Genomic DNA, 16,976 nt, shown 5'->3' on the forward strand with positions numbered 1-16,976 from the left:
TGTTTAATTTGTCTATACTGTATTTTTTTCTGTAGTGTTGGGAATGAGTACCTGTCAGGTTCTCCAGAGAAGTATGGATGGATTTGCAGCACAGGCCTGTTCGTTCTCTCCTTTCCTCCACTCCTGCCTTAAGCCCAGTCTTATCAATTTCTGTTTGAGACCTACTGTTTAGAGTGACAGAACAACCTGCTAGTTTAGAGTCAAACAGAGTCTGATGGAGTATCTAGGAAAATGCATTCAAGTTATCATAAAGGTGTCACCTGTACATGAATGGGGCGACAGTGGCCGTGTTGGTGTGGTTGTATTGTTCTTGGAGCTGTGGAAGTTGTACACTGACCATATTGCTGGCTGTTGAGTGGGTCTGAGCACCAAAAGTGAGATCTTGACAACTTTTCCCCTCTGGAAATGGTAAGCTAGAAGTAGAGCTGTAGTTTCTGTTGTCTTTCTGCCCTTTATGTACAGACAGACCTGCTATCTTTCCATTCCGTAACCGTTCTCCCTCCGCACCACAAGGGGGCGATGCTACAGTCTTATTTGCAGCTGAAGCCTTTCCTCCCTGGCTTGGTTTAGGAATCCCAGTCATTGCTGATTTGGCTTTGCTTTCTTTGGGAACAGACTTCTTAGTCTCGGGTGTAACATGTCCATCGGTTTTGGTATCTCCTTTTAGATGGTCAGGTTCTGTAACAGGAAGCTGTCTGAGCTTGTCTTTCTCTTTAGGCTTTGACTTCTCTTTAACTTTTTCGGTGGCTTTTGCCGAGGCTATTTTGGGTGCTAAAGCCCTTCCGAGTGTCAACTGTGCAATACCCTTCAGCGCTAGCTTTGGACTTGTGCTACCAGAACTGCTGGGAGTGACAGGCCTTTGGTTTCCAAGATGGGCTTCAGGGTGTATGGGGCAAACCTGACCTTCTTCTGGTTCTACAGCACTGAGGTTTTCTGTACTGACAACCTTGGAGGTTCTGGAACCAGTTTTGCTGTTGAAGAGCTTGAGCTTTTCCAGCATGGACTTCTGGGTGATCACCTTAGGAGGAACCTCAGGAGAATCTGGGGGTGGTTGTTTAACCACGACCATGGAGGATGTAGCAGTGTGTTTTGCACTGAGCGACTTGCTTCTCCAGGGTTTAGATGTGCTGGTGCAGCTGGGTGGAGGAATAGAAGAGCTGATTGGTCCATGATCAACCATTATGGGTGATGGTGTAGTTCTCTCTGCAAATTCAAGATGAGAATAACATTTTAGAAGGTCTTCATCACAATCGTGATGAGAATGTCTCATGTGCGCATCCATATTGGTGAAGACCAAAGATTTACATTTACATTTATTCATTTAGCAGACGCTTTTATCCAAAGCGACTTACAGATGAAGACAGTGGAAGCAATCAAAAACAACAAAAAGAGCAATGATATATAAGTGCTATAACAAGTCTCAGTTAGGTTAACACAGTACACGTAGCATGGGATTTTAAATAATATAATAAATGAAAAGAAAACAGATAGAATAAAAAAAGAATAGAGCAGGCTAGTGTTAGAAGTCTTTACACACACACACACACACACACACACACACACACACACACAATTGCAAAATAAATGAAAAGAGAATAGAATACAAAAAGATTAGAAAGGTAGTTAGATTTATTAAGAATATAATTAGAATAGTGAGTGTTAAAGTTAGAGGGTCAAATAAAGATGGAAGAGATGTGTTTTAAATTTTGAAAGGTCTGTAATTTCCATTTCTTTCACTCCGTGAGGTTTCTGAAAGTGTACTTAATCTAAACAAATAGTATTTTTATTTAATGGCAGAATTGTTAAAATATTATTTTGAAGGTTTACAAAAATATTCTAAATATTATATAAATATTACATAATGTAAAAATGAATTTGTAAATTGTAAAAAAAAAATATATATTTTTTAAATTCTAAATTGTGTAATGTTTACAGGGATAGTTCACCCAAAAAAATTAAGTTCTGTTATTAATTACACACCCTCATGTCGTTCCAAAAACTCAATCTAAGACCTTTCTGACCCTGCATAGACAGCAAAGCAATTGTCCGTTCCTCTCTTTCCATGTTCTATGTCAGAATACATCATCGTATTATTGTGAATGCGCAGCCGGGACTGACACAGAAGATAAGTTATTGTGGAATAAAGTCATTATTTTTGTTTCCGTTGCACACAAAAAGTTTTCTCATAGCTTCATAAAATTATGATTTAACCACTGTCATATGGACTATTTTAACAATGTTCTTATAGGCCTTAAAGGGATAGATATTTTGTCATTAATTATGCATTTTTAATTGCTTTGGGTCACTTTTTGGACATTTAACTGTAACAGGCAGTTGGCCAAGTAAAGTAGGGAGGTCAAAAAGCCACTAAGGCACAGAGAAAGTAGGTCAAATCTTTCAAACGCTAGCAAGTGCTGTCAAGCTGTGCACATAGACATTAAGTGTCATGCCTGTGGGAATGTGAAAATATGAAAGCGTACTGGATGAAGTGCTGAGAAAAGGAAGCATGAACTACGAAGAGAAACATCTGAAGTATGTGATGTGATGCATTATATTTATTTTTGAGATAAATCCATGCTGTTTAAAAAAGGAGATTGACTGTGAAGCATTTCTTGATATTTGATACTGTGAAGAAATTATTTACAATTTCCAAGGAACAGTTGTTCATGTGACTAACAATCATTAAAGCTATTTTGCATGCTTACATATTATATTATATTATATTATATTATATTATATTATATTATATTATATTATATTATATTATATTATATTATATTATATTATATTATATTATATAAAATCAGCATGCATGACAATTTAGAATGTGATGAAACCAAACTCTGTTCTGTTCAGTTTAACAATCTCATCCAATATTTCCCTAATTCCATCAGTGGAAAATCAAAATTTCCCTGTGCTGCAAAAATGTTTGTTTCCTTTGTATTTATTATTTAATTATGAACTTATTTACCAGCCTGTTTGCATGAAAACTCAGTTTAGCATTGCTTACCTTACAGGCAGTCTAAGTAAAATCCTAGCAGTCTCATCTTCCTTCAATCTCAGTCTCACTGTATAAAGTTTTGTTATGATCACCGACTCTTTTTTTCTCTCTCTCCGCTTCTTCTGGTCTTGCCACAAGTACAGTAATTAGAGCTGAATCAGTGAGCAGTAAACACCTCTCATCATCATCATACCAAAGACAGCAGCATGCAGCTGAGAGTCCATTCAAACCACACACAGACATGTACATCATAACGCATGTGCAAACAGGGAAAACTACTTTAAATGGATTTATGGCTTTGGTTTGAATACAAATATCCACATATTCTCAGTCACTCAACTATGTGACATGTTAGAGGGGTTATCACCCTGAATAACTCAATGCTGAAGTAAACCGAGCCTGCCATAATGAAACAACAGTGGGCCAAAAATGTGTCAACAACACAGCATGCAATTGCACAATCATAAAACTGTGAACGCTACGAGCATTTTCCCAACTTAGAGAATGAACAAGATGGTTTAGATCTTCCATCTGTGCAAGAAAATTTTTCAATTGAAAATATTTACAAATCTGAAACAAAATGTTGTTGAAAAATGTCAAATAACAGATGGGCCAAAAAATAAATATAACTATCCTGGTGTTTTCAAAATACTTTTATGGTACTCTTTTTGACTATAAAGTCCAAGTCTGTTTCATTTGTATGCTTTTTCTAAACATTTACATATTAAGAAATACCAATTTTATTTAAGAAAAAATAAACAAATATAGGATTTAACATAACATATTTACATTTAAAAACACTAGTTTTATTTTCTTAAAAAGTAATTATTTTTATAATATATATAATTACAAATAAAAATAATATTTTCTGAGATTTTTTTTTTTTCATTTGAACCAATTTGAGCAAGGAAAAGTCAGATATATCTATACAAATTTTCTGTAATTAAATGGGGTCGTGGTGTAGTGGTTAAAGATCTGAGTGAAAGGTTATAGGTTTGAATCCATCAATGAGTAATTCACCGCACCTTTGAGCAATGGTTTTTCTCGTAACAACTATACACACTTAACAAGAGAGCTTTTACCAAACAACTGTTCACATACTCTCACACAAACCACATGGATAATTTCCGACTGTGTAAATGAAAGCGATTAACTCACCTCTTTCATGAGCGCAGGCAGAGACTGATGGCTTTAATCGGTCACATTGGTTGAAGCTTTGGCTGCGTCTGTTGGTGTTTGAGGTTCGAGGTTTACTCTCTCCACCCGCCCTCACTGAGAGGCTCGGAAGCCTGACAAAGAGTTCAGTCAGAACAAGCTCATCCTTTAACTATTTATGCTGCAAACACAAGACTGGAATGCCAATTATATAAAAAAAATAAATAAAAAAAAAAAAACTCAGTGACCTTTTTATAAAACCACATCTGATCATATGAACGAAAACAAAATGACTATTGAAGGGATTCACATGCTTTTTTGGCCCTGATGACACAAGATTGGATTGTGTGGAATTGAAAGATCACCAGTAGATGGTGCTGTTGTGTGGTAATGTACTGGGAATACAAGATGTAAATCAGGCATGGTGTGATTTAGAAATGTGGAAAGCTGACCTAGAGTTCTTTTTCTGAGCAACTGAGAGTCTGACAGCTTTTTTCTGATCGAAGCCTTGTGAGGGATGACTTCAAGATCGAGGACAAACAAAAGAGAGAGACAAAGGAATGGAGAGAAAAGAAGTGTTAAGTGTTAAGAAGATATAACCACGGAAATTAAAACTGTTGACAATTATTTTTGTTAACTGAAATAAAGCTGATAAATTATTAAATAAAATATAAATATTAGATTAAAAACTGAAAACTTAAAAAAGTTGCCTTGTCAATTAACTGAAATAAAAGAAGTATAATTGACTAAAATGTCAAAACCTAAATTAATACTAAAAGATCACAGATAAAAAATGAAATAAAAATAAATATTATAATATATTCTAATAATTCTAATATTATAATAGCTATTACAAAATAATACTAAAACAACACTGAAAATAAAAGAACTGGGAAGTAAGAAATGGAAATGATTGGTTACTTGTTAGAACTGTTGAGAGTGTAAAATAGTAAAAAAAAAACAAAACAAAAAAAAACATAACCTATAAAGAGTAGTTTAAGAGAAACGTACAAATTGAATGCAATTTTTACACAACATTGCAATTTATGCAAAAAAGTCTCAAAACCAGTATTTTAATGATTTTAAAATGTAACATGTTGGCCACTTTGGGTAGTAAACTAAACTAAATAAAATTAAAATATAAATAAATAAATAAATAAATAAATAATTAAAATAAAAAAAATATTTTTATCCTCCATTCATTATTTGAAGTTGATTACTGATGTGTCAATCCAGCTGCTATGTCTATGAATAAGCGATCCAGTATATGAGTTGGACAATAATACCTGGACTGCAGGTCTGTCTGTGGTTTCTGTGCACAGGTGGAGGATGTGTAGTGTTGGTGGATGGGAGACGGACAGGGAGAGCTACAGGGAGGAGTGTGAGGACGCAGCGCAGGACTGGAGCATCGGTGGGCCTGCTTGTTCTGGAGCAACTCAGCATTGCTGGACGCCTGTTTCAAAGTCTGCTGCTGCTGCCGGAAACGTGACAGAGTGAAGAACAGGCCTAAAATGGCCTTCAGATTGCCATTGCGGATCTCTGGTTTGGCAGAAACAGAAAAGAATCTTGCTGACATATTGTTTCAAATATTAATGAACACTGGTTAAGTTAAGAGTCCGCTCACCTTCAGCGCAAAGTCCCTTTATATTTACCCCTTTAGCAGCAAGGAAGCCCAGACAGGCATCGATGTTCTCGATCTGTTTACGAGAAAAACATGGGAGCTCGTGACCCCACCATAGCTGGTTTCCACTCTACTCTCAGGTGTACAGGGCATATAAACCCAACAGATGGCGCTCAATAGGGAAGATTTGTGCTTTACAACCCGATGGGTCCGTCATGCGATGTTCCTGTGACATTACAATGTATATCCTGACCACTGGTGAGACGACAGGCTATGGCACGCTGGTTAACACCGGGGTTTTAAGGTCAACAAGACCTGCCATTGTCCTCACTGAGATTGTTTCTTAAAGAGACAGTTCACCCAAAAATGAAAACACTGTCATCATTCACTCACCCTGTTTTTCAGTCATGTATATTTTTGACATAAATGGCAGATTCTGAGTGAACAGGAACCTACTGTATAGCCTGACATAATAGTCAGTAAAAAAAAAAACCTTATGGCAAATAAAACAAAAGAAGTCTGCATTTGTTTTTGGTTGAGTATGATGTTTTATAGTTTTTATGTCTCATAAAGCATGATTTCATAGCAAAAAGCAGGACGTTTTAGTAATTAAACTGAAATGCCTTTTACTTGGTAAAAAGTATAAACTATTAATCAGATGACAAAACATGCATTTTGAGTCTTACCATTTGAGAGCGACTCTCTGGGAATCCGTTGATATCCGCAATCTTCTCATTTGCTGAATGGAAAGATGAAAAAAGGAAGGGCACTGAATTAAAGTAACACCATTTTATACCTGATGGTTTTATGAAAACATCTTCGACTAGATGTGGTCGTCAGGCTTTTGTATGTATAACAGGAATCTTCCTCTGGCATATGTTTATTTTATTTCAGTTTTAATTCAGTTTGTAGCCTCATAAATCATCTACAAATTGCCCCTTTTCAGAAACTGATCTCATAAAACAGCTTCAAAACACATTGAAAATAATAAAGGTGGTGAGTTTTTTTGATGCTCATGCGAGTCCATTTCTTTCCCAGTCCTCCTCCTCTTCCTCCTCATTATGGTTAGATTTACCGGTACGGTGGAGCAAAATTGTAGGTTTGATGGGGGGGGGGGGGGTTGAATTATGGAAAATTATTTTTATATCTTTAATCTTACCTACAACCTGAATGATTTCTGCCAACAAAACGCCATCGGCAACATCCTGTTGGAGGTCTTTAATCAGGCGTGTGTGTCCGGACTTGGCTAGGTAGTGGTTGGCCCAGTCTGTATAAATCTATTCATTCAAAGAAAAATAGAAAGAGACCGAATGAGGAAAAGGCACTTAACATCTAACTCTGGGTTCAGATTTTACATGGATGAAAGACAAACGCCACATTGTGGTCCATAAGCTACCATTTCAATATTACAGTGTGGACAGGGGAATTTCAGAAAAATTATTATAAGCAGGTTGTCAAAGGAGTCTGGAATACCAGACTGCACATATTTTTTTTTTTAATGGTTATAGCTGAAAAATATAATTGAATACTTCATGATGCATGGTATAAACTATAGTGTCCAATTAATCGAAATATTTTTTGGATTAAAATACATATTTAAAAAAATCTGCAAATATTAACAAGAATAAAAATAATATTTTAAATAGTTTTTACTAGTGCTGTCAAATGATTAATCGTGATGAATCCAAAAATAATAATAATAATAATTGTTTACATATATATTTATTATGTATATATAAATACACACATACACTACGTAGTTTGAAAATATTTTCATGTATTTACATAAATATTTCTATTCATATAAATATATTTAATATACTGTATAAAGTATTTGTGTATTTATAAATAATAAATATACACAGTACAGACACAGATATTATGTAAACAAAAACATTTATTTTGGATGCCCTAGTTTACAAATATACACAAATTATAAAATGTAAAATATATATATATTTTACATTTTAAAATATATATATATATTTTTTTATTACAATTATTTTTTTAATTGATTAAATATTTGTAATTAAATGTATATAAAATAAAAAAGCCTGTTTTTAAAGTAAATAATTATTTATTTATTAATTTTTAAATAAATATGAAGTCTCGTCAAATATTACAATTGTTGTCATTTGAATAAATATTTACAAATATATATATATATTTTACAAATATTAATAAAATGATATGCCTAAATGAAAGAAAATGGTAGTTTGAGCAAGCAATAAGACAGGACAAAGATGACATAAAACATTCTCATAAATGATAGATCAAGTGAAGCATATTGCACTTTGTGACAGTATTCCATGCAATGTGTTCTTGTTAATACAGAATGAACTGAGTATTGTATTCATAGAAAATACTATGCATGGTATATATACAGCAAAATTAGCATGTGTACTATATTACTATGCCATTCCAAACATACCTGATGACTATTTTGTTTTTCCGTAACTGTCATGCAGCTACTCCAAGTGAGCACTGGGAGGCAGCACGGTCTCAAAAGGCCTAGTCTCTGACCACCACTAGTACAGAGGTCAGATATAAAGGGTTGTTGGTGTTTTGTTGCTGTTCTAGTTATGTCTAAATGGGTCTAAATGGTACACACATATATAAAAAGAACTGGTGTGCCTGCACATGATGCAGATCAGAGTCAAACACGGGCCATTTAAAACTGGAGCCACTGCTGGTTTTAATACAGAGACTCCTTGTGAGTTCTGCAGGGGGCTGTTTGTATTTCTGCCCACAGAGCCTGGAGAACCGCTCCACCCGTTCGCTGTAAACAAAACCTCTAGGCTGCGGTGGACAGCATGTGGGAATAATAATCTTGAATAATAAAAACATAGGGAAGAGTACTGCGTAACCAGGTTTAATGTTAACATGAACAAGCATTAAGTGGTTAAAGTAATAACATTAAAACAAATATAGCACATTTAACATGGCAGGCCACATTAGCTTTTATATCCATCACGTTCTGTTCGGGGTCTATAAGACCTCCCAGTCATTTTTATAACTTGAAAAGTGTATGGATAAAGTATCAGGTTAATACTTAATCTATTCTTATGAGAACTATTCAGAAACTAACAACACAAGTAAATCATAACAAAATACAAAATAACTGCTAGTGTTTTGTGTCAGTCAAATAAAAAACTGTTATCAGTTATATATTACTATTATTTATAAATTATAATTTATATTTTGCCATCTTTCGTCATTAGCAATAAATTAGTTTTAATTTTAGTAATTTTATATGCTTTTGTAATACTTGTAATCTGCTTTTAACTGACTTCTTTCAGTTTCTTGAAATTTTTAAATTACACTTTTCATTTACTTTCTAAAAAATGAACAGGTTTTTCATCTTTTTATTTTAGCTTTATTTCAGTTACTGAAAAAGTTAAACTCTACTGCAAAAAAAAAAAAAAAAGATATTTACAAAAAAGTAGATTTACCATGCTTAATGCCATTTGAAGTATCGCAAACTTAGCGGACCACGTTAACGCACAATTCCAGTATGATTACAGTAATTATTCAATACTAAATCAAAATATTATGGTAAATTCACACCAAATCACTAATCCGAGCACTTTTTGTTAAAACAGAGCAAACCTGCCACATTACATTTCTTCTAAGTTTCAAGATAATTTCAGAAAAAAAAAATTTGTGTAGGACAATTTAGAGAGCAAAAAGCATTCCTCATATTTTTTTGGTAATTTCAATCAATTCCAAACGCAAAAAGCATATATTTAACAAACTAGAAACTGCAATCATCATGTTGTTTTACAAGGCAGTCAAACGTGTCTGAAACGGCAAACTAATCCTTACACCAGCACAGTCCCAAAACACATTTAGTGCCATTTTCTTTAAACTGAAGCATTTTCCAGCTTCCTGGCCAGAACAAAGAGGGACAGAGGTGCTGTGTTAGGGCATAGCAGTATATTAGTAGCAGTGTTTGCTGAAGGGTGCCCACTACTGGCTTCTGGGATTGGTGTAAGCGACCTGTGGTGTCCATATGGCCGAATGCCCACCTGCAGTGCGGCTCACCGCTACTAATGGAGCACTGTAGTAAAACCTCCATGACTGTGTCTATGTGTGCATGTGCGCTGTAATTACAGGCCAACTGGCTGAGCTTTTCATTCTAGCCCACCACATGAAGAACTTGGCTCTTCACTGCCTTTAAGGCTCTACTGAACGGATGAATATATATAAACACGTGTACACACACACACACACACACACACAAAGACATGAATGTACACATCGCTGCCATGGACCAAAGGAAGAACATTGCGATTTTCACAGACGATTTGCTCTGACCAGGTCAGCAGGAGCTATTCTTATAAAGCATAATATTTTTAACGTGTAAATATAAAAACACATGAGCTTTCAGTGGGGAGCTCTACAAACAGTAGTTACAATAGTGGTAATGTGGCCAAAGTGAAACTGTATCTCAAACATGAATACAACTGACACACGTATTGTGGCGTAGTGGTATCCCTATATCATCCCTACAGTTGTTGCAGATCAAGTCATTGTGGAATATGGGCACAACACTTTAACAAGCTCTGAAAAGTTTGAATTTCAACATGACCAACTACAAAAACATTCTCTAGGTTTTTTCTGTTCATTAATGTTTCAATAGCAACTTGCATTGAAGCCAGATTCTGCTATAGATTAAAAAAAAAAAAAAGCAAATAACTGTTATTGTTACATTGCAAGATTTAAAGTCACAACTATGAAAAGAGTAGAATCTGTGAGATATCAAGTCACACTGAGAAATAATCACATTGTGAGAAATAAAGTTGCAGCTATGAGATGTCTGTACTGTGAGAAATAAGTTACCGTATTTTCCAGACTATAAGTCGCACTTTTTTCATAGTTTGGCTGGTACTGTGACTTATAGTCAGGTGCGACTTATTTATCAAAATTAATTTGACATGAACCAAGATAAATGAACCAATAGAGAACATTACCGTCTCCAGCTGCGAGAGGGCGCTCTATGTCTTCAGTGTAGACTACAGGAGCACTGAGCAGCATAGAGCGCCCTCTCGCGGCTGGAGATGGTAATGTTGTCTCTCGGTCCTTGGTTCTAAATAAATGCGACTTATAGTCCGGTGCGACTTATATATGTTTTTTTCCTCATCATGATGTATTTTGGACTGATGCGACTTATACTCAGGTGCGACCTATAGTCTGAAAAATACGGTATATTGTGAGATTTAATGCTGCAGTTGTGAAATAAGAAACAAGTCCATTGATTTTTAGATACAACATTACAAGTATGAGAAATTAAAGGGGGGGGGGGGGGGGTGAAATGCTCGTTTTCACTCAATATCCTGTTAATCTTGAGTACCTATAGAGTAGTACTGCATCCTTCATAACTCCAAATAGTCTTTAGTTTTATTATATATTTCTATCATAAGAGAAAGATAGTCTATACCAATTTTTCCCGGAAAAACACGACCGGCTGGAGGCGTGACGTGTGGGCGGAGCTAAAGAATCACGAGTGCCATTAGGCTTTTGCGTTGAGAGCGTTTGGAAGCTGTGACTTTACCGTGAGGAAAGCAGTTTTACTCACCGCATGCAGTTCCAACACACAATCGTGACCCTTTTTCGTTGGGACTGCATTATCCTTAAGAAATAAACGATGCGCAAATCCGGCGTCAAACTGGGCCTTGTTTGTAAAACAAGCATCTTCGAAATGCAGGGAACAAACACAAACACTTGCACAACTCCGTTGATGCTCTGTAAAAATAAACTCCATCCACTGGTCCCTTAATGCTGTTTCTCTTTTGGTAATCTGTGCAGGGTTGTCTTGCCCTGGCAACCAAAAACACACTCCTTTTTTGACATTTCGCGACGCTCTCGCTGTGATGAGTGATTGTCTGTGCACAGCCTCTCTCAGCCTCGCTATACGGGAGCGCGCGCTCTTCCGGCAGAAGTGCCCTTAGGACCCATATAAGGAAATTCCGCTCCATCTAACATCACACAGAGCGATACTCGAAAAAAACTTCCCGAAACTTGTGACAAACCGGAAGGAGTATTTTTGGAACAGAAATACTCCTTCAAACGTACAACTTAATTTTTGAAACTTTGTCCATGTTTAGTATGGGAATCCAACTCTTTAACAGTGTAAAAAACTCAGTATGCATGAAATAGCATTTCACCCCCCCCTTTAAGTTGTGATTGTGAGATAAAAGTCATAATGGTGACTTTATTTCTCACAACTGCGATCGTTTCTTATACTTGCAACTATATCTTGTAATGTGACTATATCGCACAACAATTGCGACTTTTTCTCGTAATTTCAACTATATCTCACAATTGCGACTTTTTCTTACAGTTGCAACTCTATATCTTGCAATGTGACTTTGTTTCTCATAATTGCGACTTCATATCTTCAATATAGATATAACGTTGCATTATATATACAGATACAGTCACATTGTAAGACAAAGTTGCAAGTATAAAGAACGATCGCAACAGTGATATAAAGTCACAATTATGAGAGAAAGTTGTAATTGTGAGATATAGTCACATTGCAAGATATAGCTGCAACTATAAGAAACGATTGCAATTTTGAAAAACAAAGTTCCACTGCTGCACAATATAAAATAGCAAAAATAAGAAAAAGTCACAATTATGATACATAAAGTCGTGCTTATGAGAAACAGTCATAATTATGAGATACAGTCACATTGCAAAATGTTAATCTGCAGTTATGAGAAACAAAGTCACAAAGCAAGATATAAAGTCATAATTATGAAAAACAAGGTTGCAATTCTAAAATATTCTAAGATAAAAAACTCAACTATAATAGTAGATAATAAAATAGTAGATATTATTTTTGATGTGGTCAATCTAAGGAAACATGAGGATATAAAAAGCAACAAGTACAATCTTAATTACTATTTTTGTAATGACTATACTAAGTACAAACTAAGTATTATCGACTGTCTGTGTGGAATCAAACTATCCGAGGAAGATCTAATAGAACAAGAATCCATGCAACCACAAAGCCACATACAAATTAAGCATCAGCATTCCAACCTGAGGGTCCTCTGATGTTTCTTTGGCGGTCTGGTACTTTTTCTGTAAAGTCGCATTGCTTTGACTTTGCTGCCTGTAGATGGGAGACTTCAAGGGGATGAGGCTGGGCTGCACAAGCTTCTGTTGGGTCGCTACCCTGGCTGGAATGGGTAGAGCAGTGCCATGCACAGGTTTGGGCAGTCCCGACTTCATCTTGGAGGCAACTAGAATAGCAGGCATCTTCTTTAGTCTTTTACATCCAACCACGCAGACGCTGGCACAAAGTTGTCTGGTTGTAACCAAAGGCTTGGAGCGACCGCACAAACTGACTTAACAGCTGGAGTAATGCGGTGAGAAGTGTGTCCACAAACTCAAATTCACACAGCACTGGGAAGCTCGACGGCACACAGAGGTCTTGCAAAACCTTCTAATAATATGATTTTCCCATGACAATCGGCCAAATCCTTCCCCGTCATCAGCATCTTCTGAGTTGTTCTTGTCCAATGAAGCTCTTACTCCATGTACGGCTTGAGATCTGGACTCCGCCTGCCACCTGCTCCTAGTTCCACAGCAGCGAGGAGTCGCTCAATATAACCCAGCGCAGCCGCTGCTGAGAAACCAACACACTCTGGCAGGCAGAAATCACAGATAAGTGGGAAGGCAGGATGCAATTTGTTGTCAGGGCAAAAGGAAACCTACAGTTTGTACGCGGAAGTGTTACCAGCCTCCAGATGCAGTGGCAACGAGGCGATACTGTCAAGCTTGAGAAGGATTAACAAGCCATTAAGCAAGACAGCAGATGTGTCTTATGGGAAAACTCAACGCTAGCACCCCCGGGCGACAGCCTAAGCAGACATAATATCACCCTTCTCGCCAATGCACTGGAGAAATGGACCATTAGCAAAGCAAAGAAGAAAAGTCTTGCATTAGTTCACGGGTTTTTAAACGTTTTAAAGTCACAGACCCTCAAATATGATGATAAAAATAAAAAAAATCACAGCTTTGTATTTTGATTAAATATAAAGACTAATTTAAACTGTGGACGGGGGAAAGGTGGAAAAACATCAAAATATTAAGTTGACCATCTTAATAGATGCCAAAAACATCTATTAAGCATTATTAAAATCTGTAAAAGTCCAAAACGGCCTCAAGGTTTAAGTATTTTACTTGCAGTTAAACTGATGTATGCGGTTTTACCATTATTGAAATATAAAGTCTCGTTCGGCCCTGTTTTTCGGAAGTCGCTGAATTCCCATGCCCGGTCGCGTGTCTGACAGCCTGCTGAGAGAGGGAGTGTTTGGTTATTCATGCAGGCTTTGGGAGGATGAAATTCTGTTGGAGCAGCAGTTTTGAGTGTCTGCAGATTGAACCCAATAATCCCTGCGGGGGACGAGTGAAACCCTCTGCCTCTCTGCAGCCTGGCACTGACGCATTGTTTCCTCTGAGAACCACTGTCCGCTGACTCCAAAACTATGTTGAATGTGCAAAACTGGAGAGGATGACATATTAACTACTGCCAAACTGATACCTCTTACCCAATGTTTTCTTGTAAACAGAGGAATAAAAAATGGGTGATATTTCAAATCCGCCCCATCAGTGTTGGCATGTAGAACTCTTTCAGATCATTAAAACAGTACTGAGAATCAAGCAGAGGATGTTATAATAAACCTACCGCAGGAAAGGTGGGTGGTAGGTGCAGGTTGCTAGTTTGAGACTTCGACAAACACACGTGCAACCACAACACACAGCAAGGCATCAGTTTTACAGACCCGTGTTGTTAAACTGGATTTGATCATTGACAATATAAGATGGATAGCAAAATATAGCTGAAATTTCACAAACGTGACTACGTCTAGAAAAAAATGTAAAAAATATTCCAAGTATCATAAACAAAACCATATGTGGTTTCAACAACCAGATGCATTTACACTTGTCCAGTTCTGTCTGGAATGCGTCTCAGACCACCTCCTGAAGTGGTTTTTGATCAGATTTAAATCCATCTTGAAAGCGATTCGGATGGCATTTACACAAGGTCTTTTGACGATCAGAGAAATTGCATGAAGTGATCTGGTGTAAACAGGCCTATTTTCTCTCTAAAGACAAGAGAAAGTCAGTGCACACTACAGAGACCTTCCGGTTCATTAACAACTCTTTAAGTAAAGTTAGCCTTTAAACAGAGCCCAAGAGGATCAGCTTATTCCATATGGCCACTTGTTGTGAGTGTACATCTGCTCACATCACTCTCAATATGTTGAGTGTCACAGAGTGTGCCAGCGCTTCTTAGATCACGGCGACCTTAAACTGTAAGGACAGGTCAAAAACATGCTGGTTCTGAGATGGACAATGCCAACTGAATGTCTTATAAGGTCTTTATATTAAGCAATTTTAGGCTTTTCTTTAATAATAAAAAAACAACAGCTTGCAAATAGTCTATTATATCACCATGCTAGCAGCTTGAACTTGAGGGAATCAATGAACCATATCAGACAAACGTGTGTGAAGGATGTGAAACAGATACTCCACTTCAGCAAATCTCTGCAGTGGACAGTCACAGGAGATTGACACCTTGGACTATCAGCTGACCGAAACACAATCATGTTCAAATCTAAGACTAAGCACTTTGTGGTACACATTCATGCACACACTCGTTTCCATTCTTGATAGTAATACAGACCAAAAAATATCTTAGTCTTAACCATTCTTGCTTTATATACATTCACTGATGGCTACAACTGCTAAACACAATTTATTATATATACAGTAGGCATATTCTGAAACACTGTTCACCATTAAGTAGAGTGCAGGCCAAATGTCATCTGCACATGGACAGAGGCAAGCTTCTGCTGAGCAGGATGCAGACCCACAGATAGCGATACACTATCAGCACAACGCCTGACTGATGCCAAAAGAAAAGCTCTGTACTGCTTTTTAAAAACCTACTCCGAGACGTGCGATCTGGTAGGAAAAACAGTTTGATTTTTTTTGACAGCTTGGCATTTAAACAGGTCACATGTGACCACAATGTTTGTCTTGGTGCCTTGTTTTTTTTTTCCAGTAAATTTTATTATCGCATATGTGAGAGTGTGTATACTAATTTAATTTCGGGAAATCTTTTTGGTCTACGCATTTTGTTTGGATTGTTATGAAGTTGTGATGAGTTATTCTGGCTGTTAAAGAAAATCATAACAATTGCCATTTTTTTTTTATATTTACACTTTTTGTTATGCTTGCTGATTCGCAGGGGACACCAAAGACTGGAGTAATGATGCTGAAAATTCAGCTTTGCATCACAGGAATAAATTAAACTTTAATCTATATTAAAATGGAGAATAGATATTTTAAATTGTTATAATATTTCATAATTTTACTATTTTACTGTATTTTGGGCCAAAAAATAATAATAATAAAATGTAAAAATGCAGCCCTGGCATCAAAAAAAAAAAAAAAAAAAAAAAAAAATTCCTCCAGACTTTTGTTTTGAACGGTAATCTACTTGAAAGTGCCTTAGATTTAATTTCTTGGAAAAATGTTGTTTAAACAAATATAGTAAAAAAAAATTATAAATAAATAAATTAGATATTTTAAAGACAGCTGGCACTAAAATCACTGTTGAGCCATATTCAATTATTTATGTGTTTAAAAAAACTTATATATATATATATATATATATATATAGACTAAAAACATAGCTTAAAAGTAAATAAAAACAAATAGCTTTAATGAGGAACTTTAAGGACCTGCCCAACAGGATTAAATGCAGTTTGACCTAGTAAACTCAGGCTCATCATGGAGGTCTTTTTCCACCAGATGCATCTCCTTTCACAAGCTCAGTGAGAGGCAGCAGACGGAGTCTTGGCACTGCAGTTTATGACACTTTTCCAAGCCAATGATTAGATTACAGTTTGCATGCCCAGTCAGCAAACAATCTTGTTACTGGCTTAGATGCTGGACTCAGGGTCAGATCACACCTTCTGAGGGATCACAGCTAAACACGCTGCCATTCATGTCAAATGTCAACACTGGTGATGTATACTTCTAATGGTATTTAAATAGACTTTTATGCAATAAAAACCCTTTAAAGATGTATTTCAAGTAAGTGTAAGTAAGGGTTTTGGTGAACTATCACTTTAAACTTTAGGTTGTTATTCAGCAAAATGATTTGACTATTCG

At 36.3% G+C, this 16,976-nt stretch overlaps 1 protein-coding gene across 5 annotated transcripts in view; it reads right to left on the reverse strand.

The window, feature by feature from the left end:
- The window catches only part of LOC113043126 (neuron navigator 2-like), a 62,725-nt gene extending 49,381 nt beyond the window's left edge, over positions 1-13,344 (reverse strand). For 2 of the 5 annotated variants that reach the window (XM_026202314.1, XM_026202315.1), the window contains exons 1-9: positions 12,828-13,343; positions 6,937-7,054; positions 6,464-6,516; positions 5,781-5,853; positions 5,443-5,695; positions 4,609-4,677; positions 4,160-4,290; positions 261-1,203; positions 52-164 (exon numbers count right to left, since the gene is read on the reverse strand). In XM_026202314.1, the coding sequence (XP_026058099.1) occupies positions 52-164; positions 261-1,203; positions 4,160-4,290; positions 4,609-4,677; positions 5,443-5,695; positions 5,781-5,853; positions 6,464-6,516; positions 6,937-7,054; positions 12,828-13,046 (1,972 nt within the window). In that variant the 5' untranslated portion in view covers positions 13,047-13,343. Of the gene's footprint in view, positions 1-51; positions 165-260; positions 1,204-4,159; positions 4,291-4,608; positions 4,678-5,442; positions 5,696-5,780; positions 5,854-6,463; positions 6,517-6,936; positions 7,055-12,827 lie in introns of all 5 variants that reach the window. The other 3 variants (XM_026202313.1, XM_026202312.1, XM_026202316.1) reach the window with 3 other exon arrangements.
- Between the last annotated feature and the right edge of the window lie 3,632 nt (positions 13,345-16,976).

The sequence above is a fragment of the Carassius auratus genome, chromosome 25 (assembly GCF_003368295.1).
Source record: "Carassius auratus strain Wakin chromosome 25, ASM336829v1, whole genome shotgun sequence".
In the NCBI taxonomy this organism is placed as follows: Eukaryota; Metazoa; Chordata; class Actinopteri; order Cypriniformes; family Cyprinidae; genus Carassius; species Carassius auratus.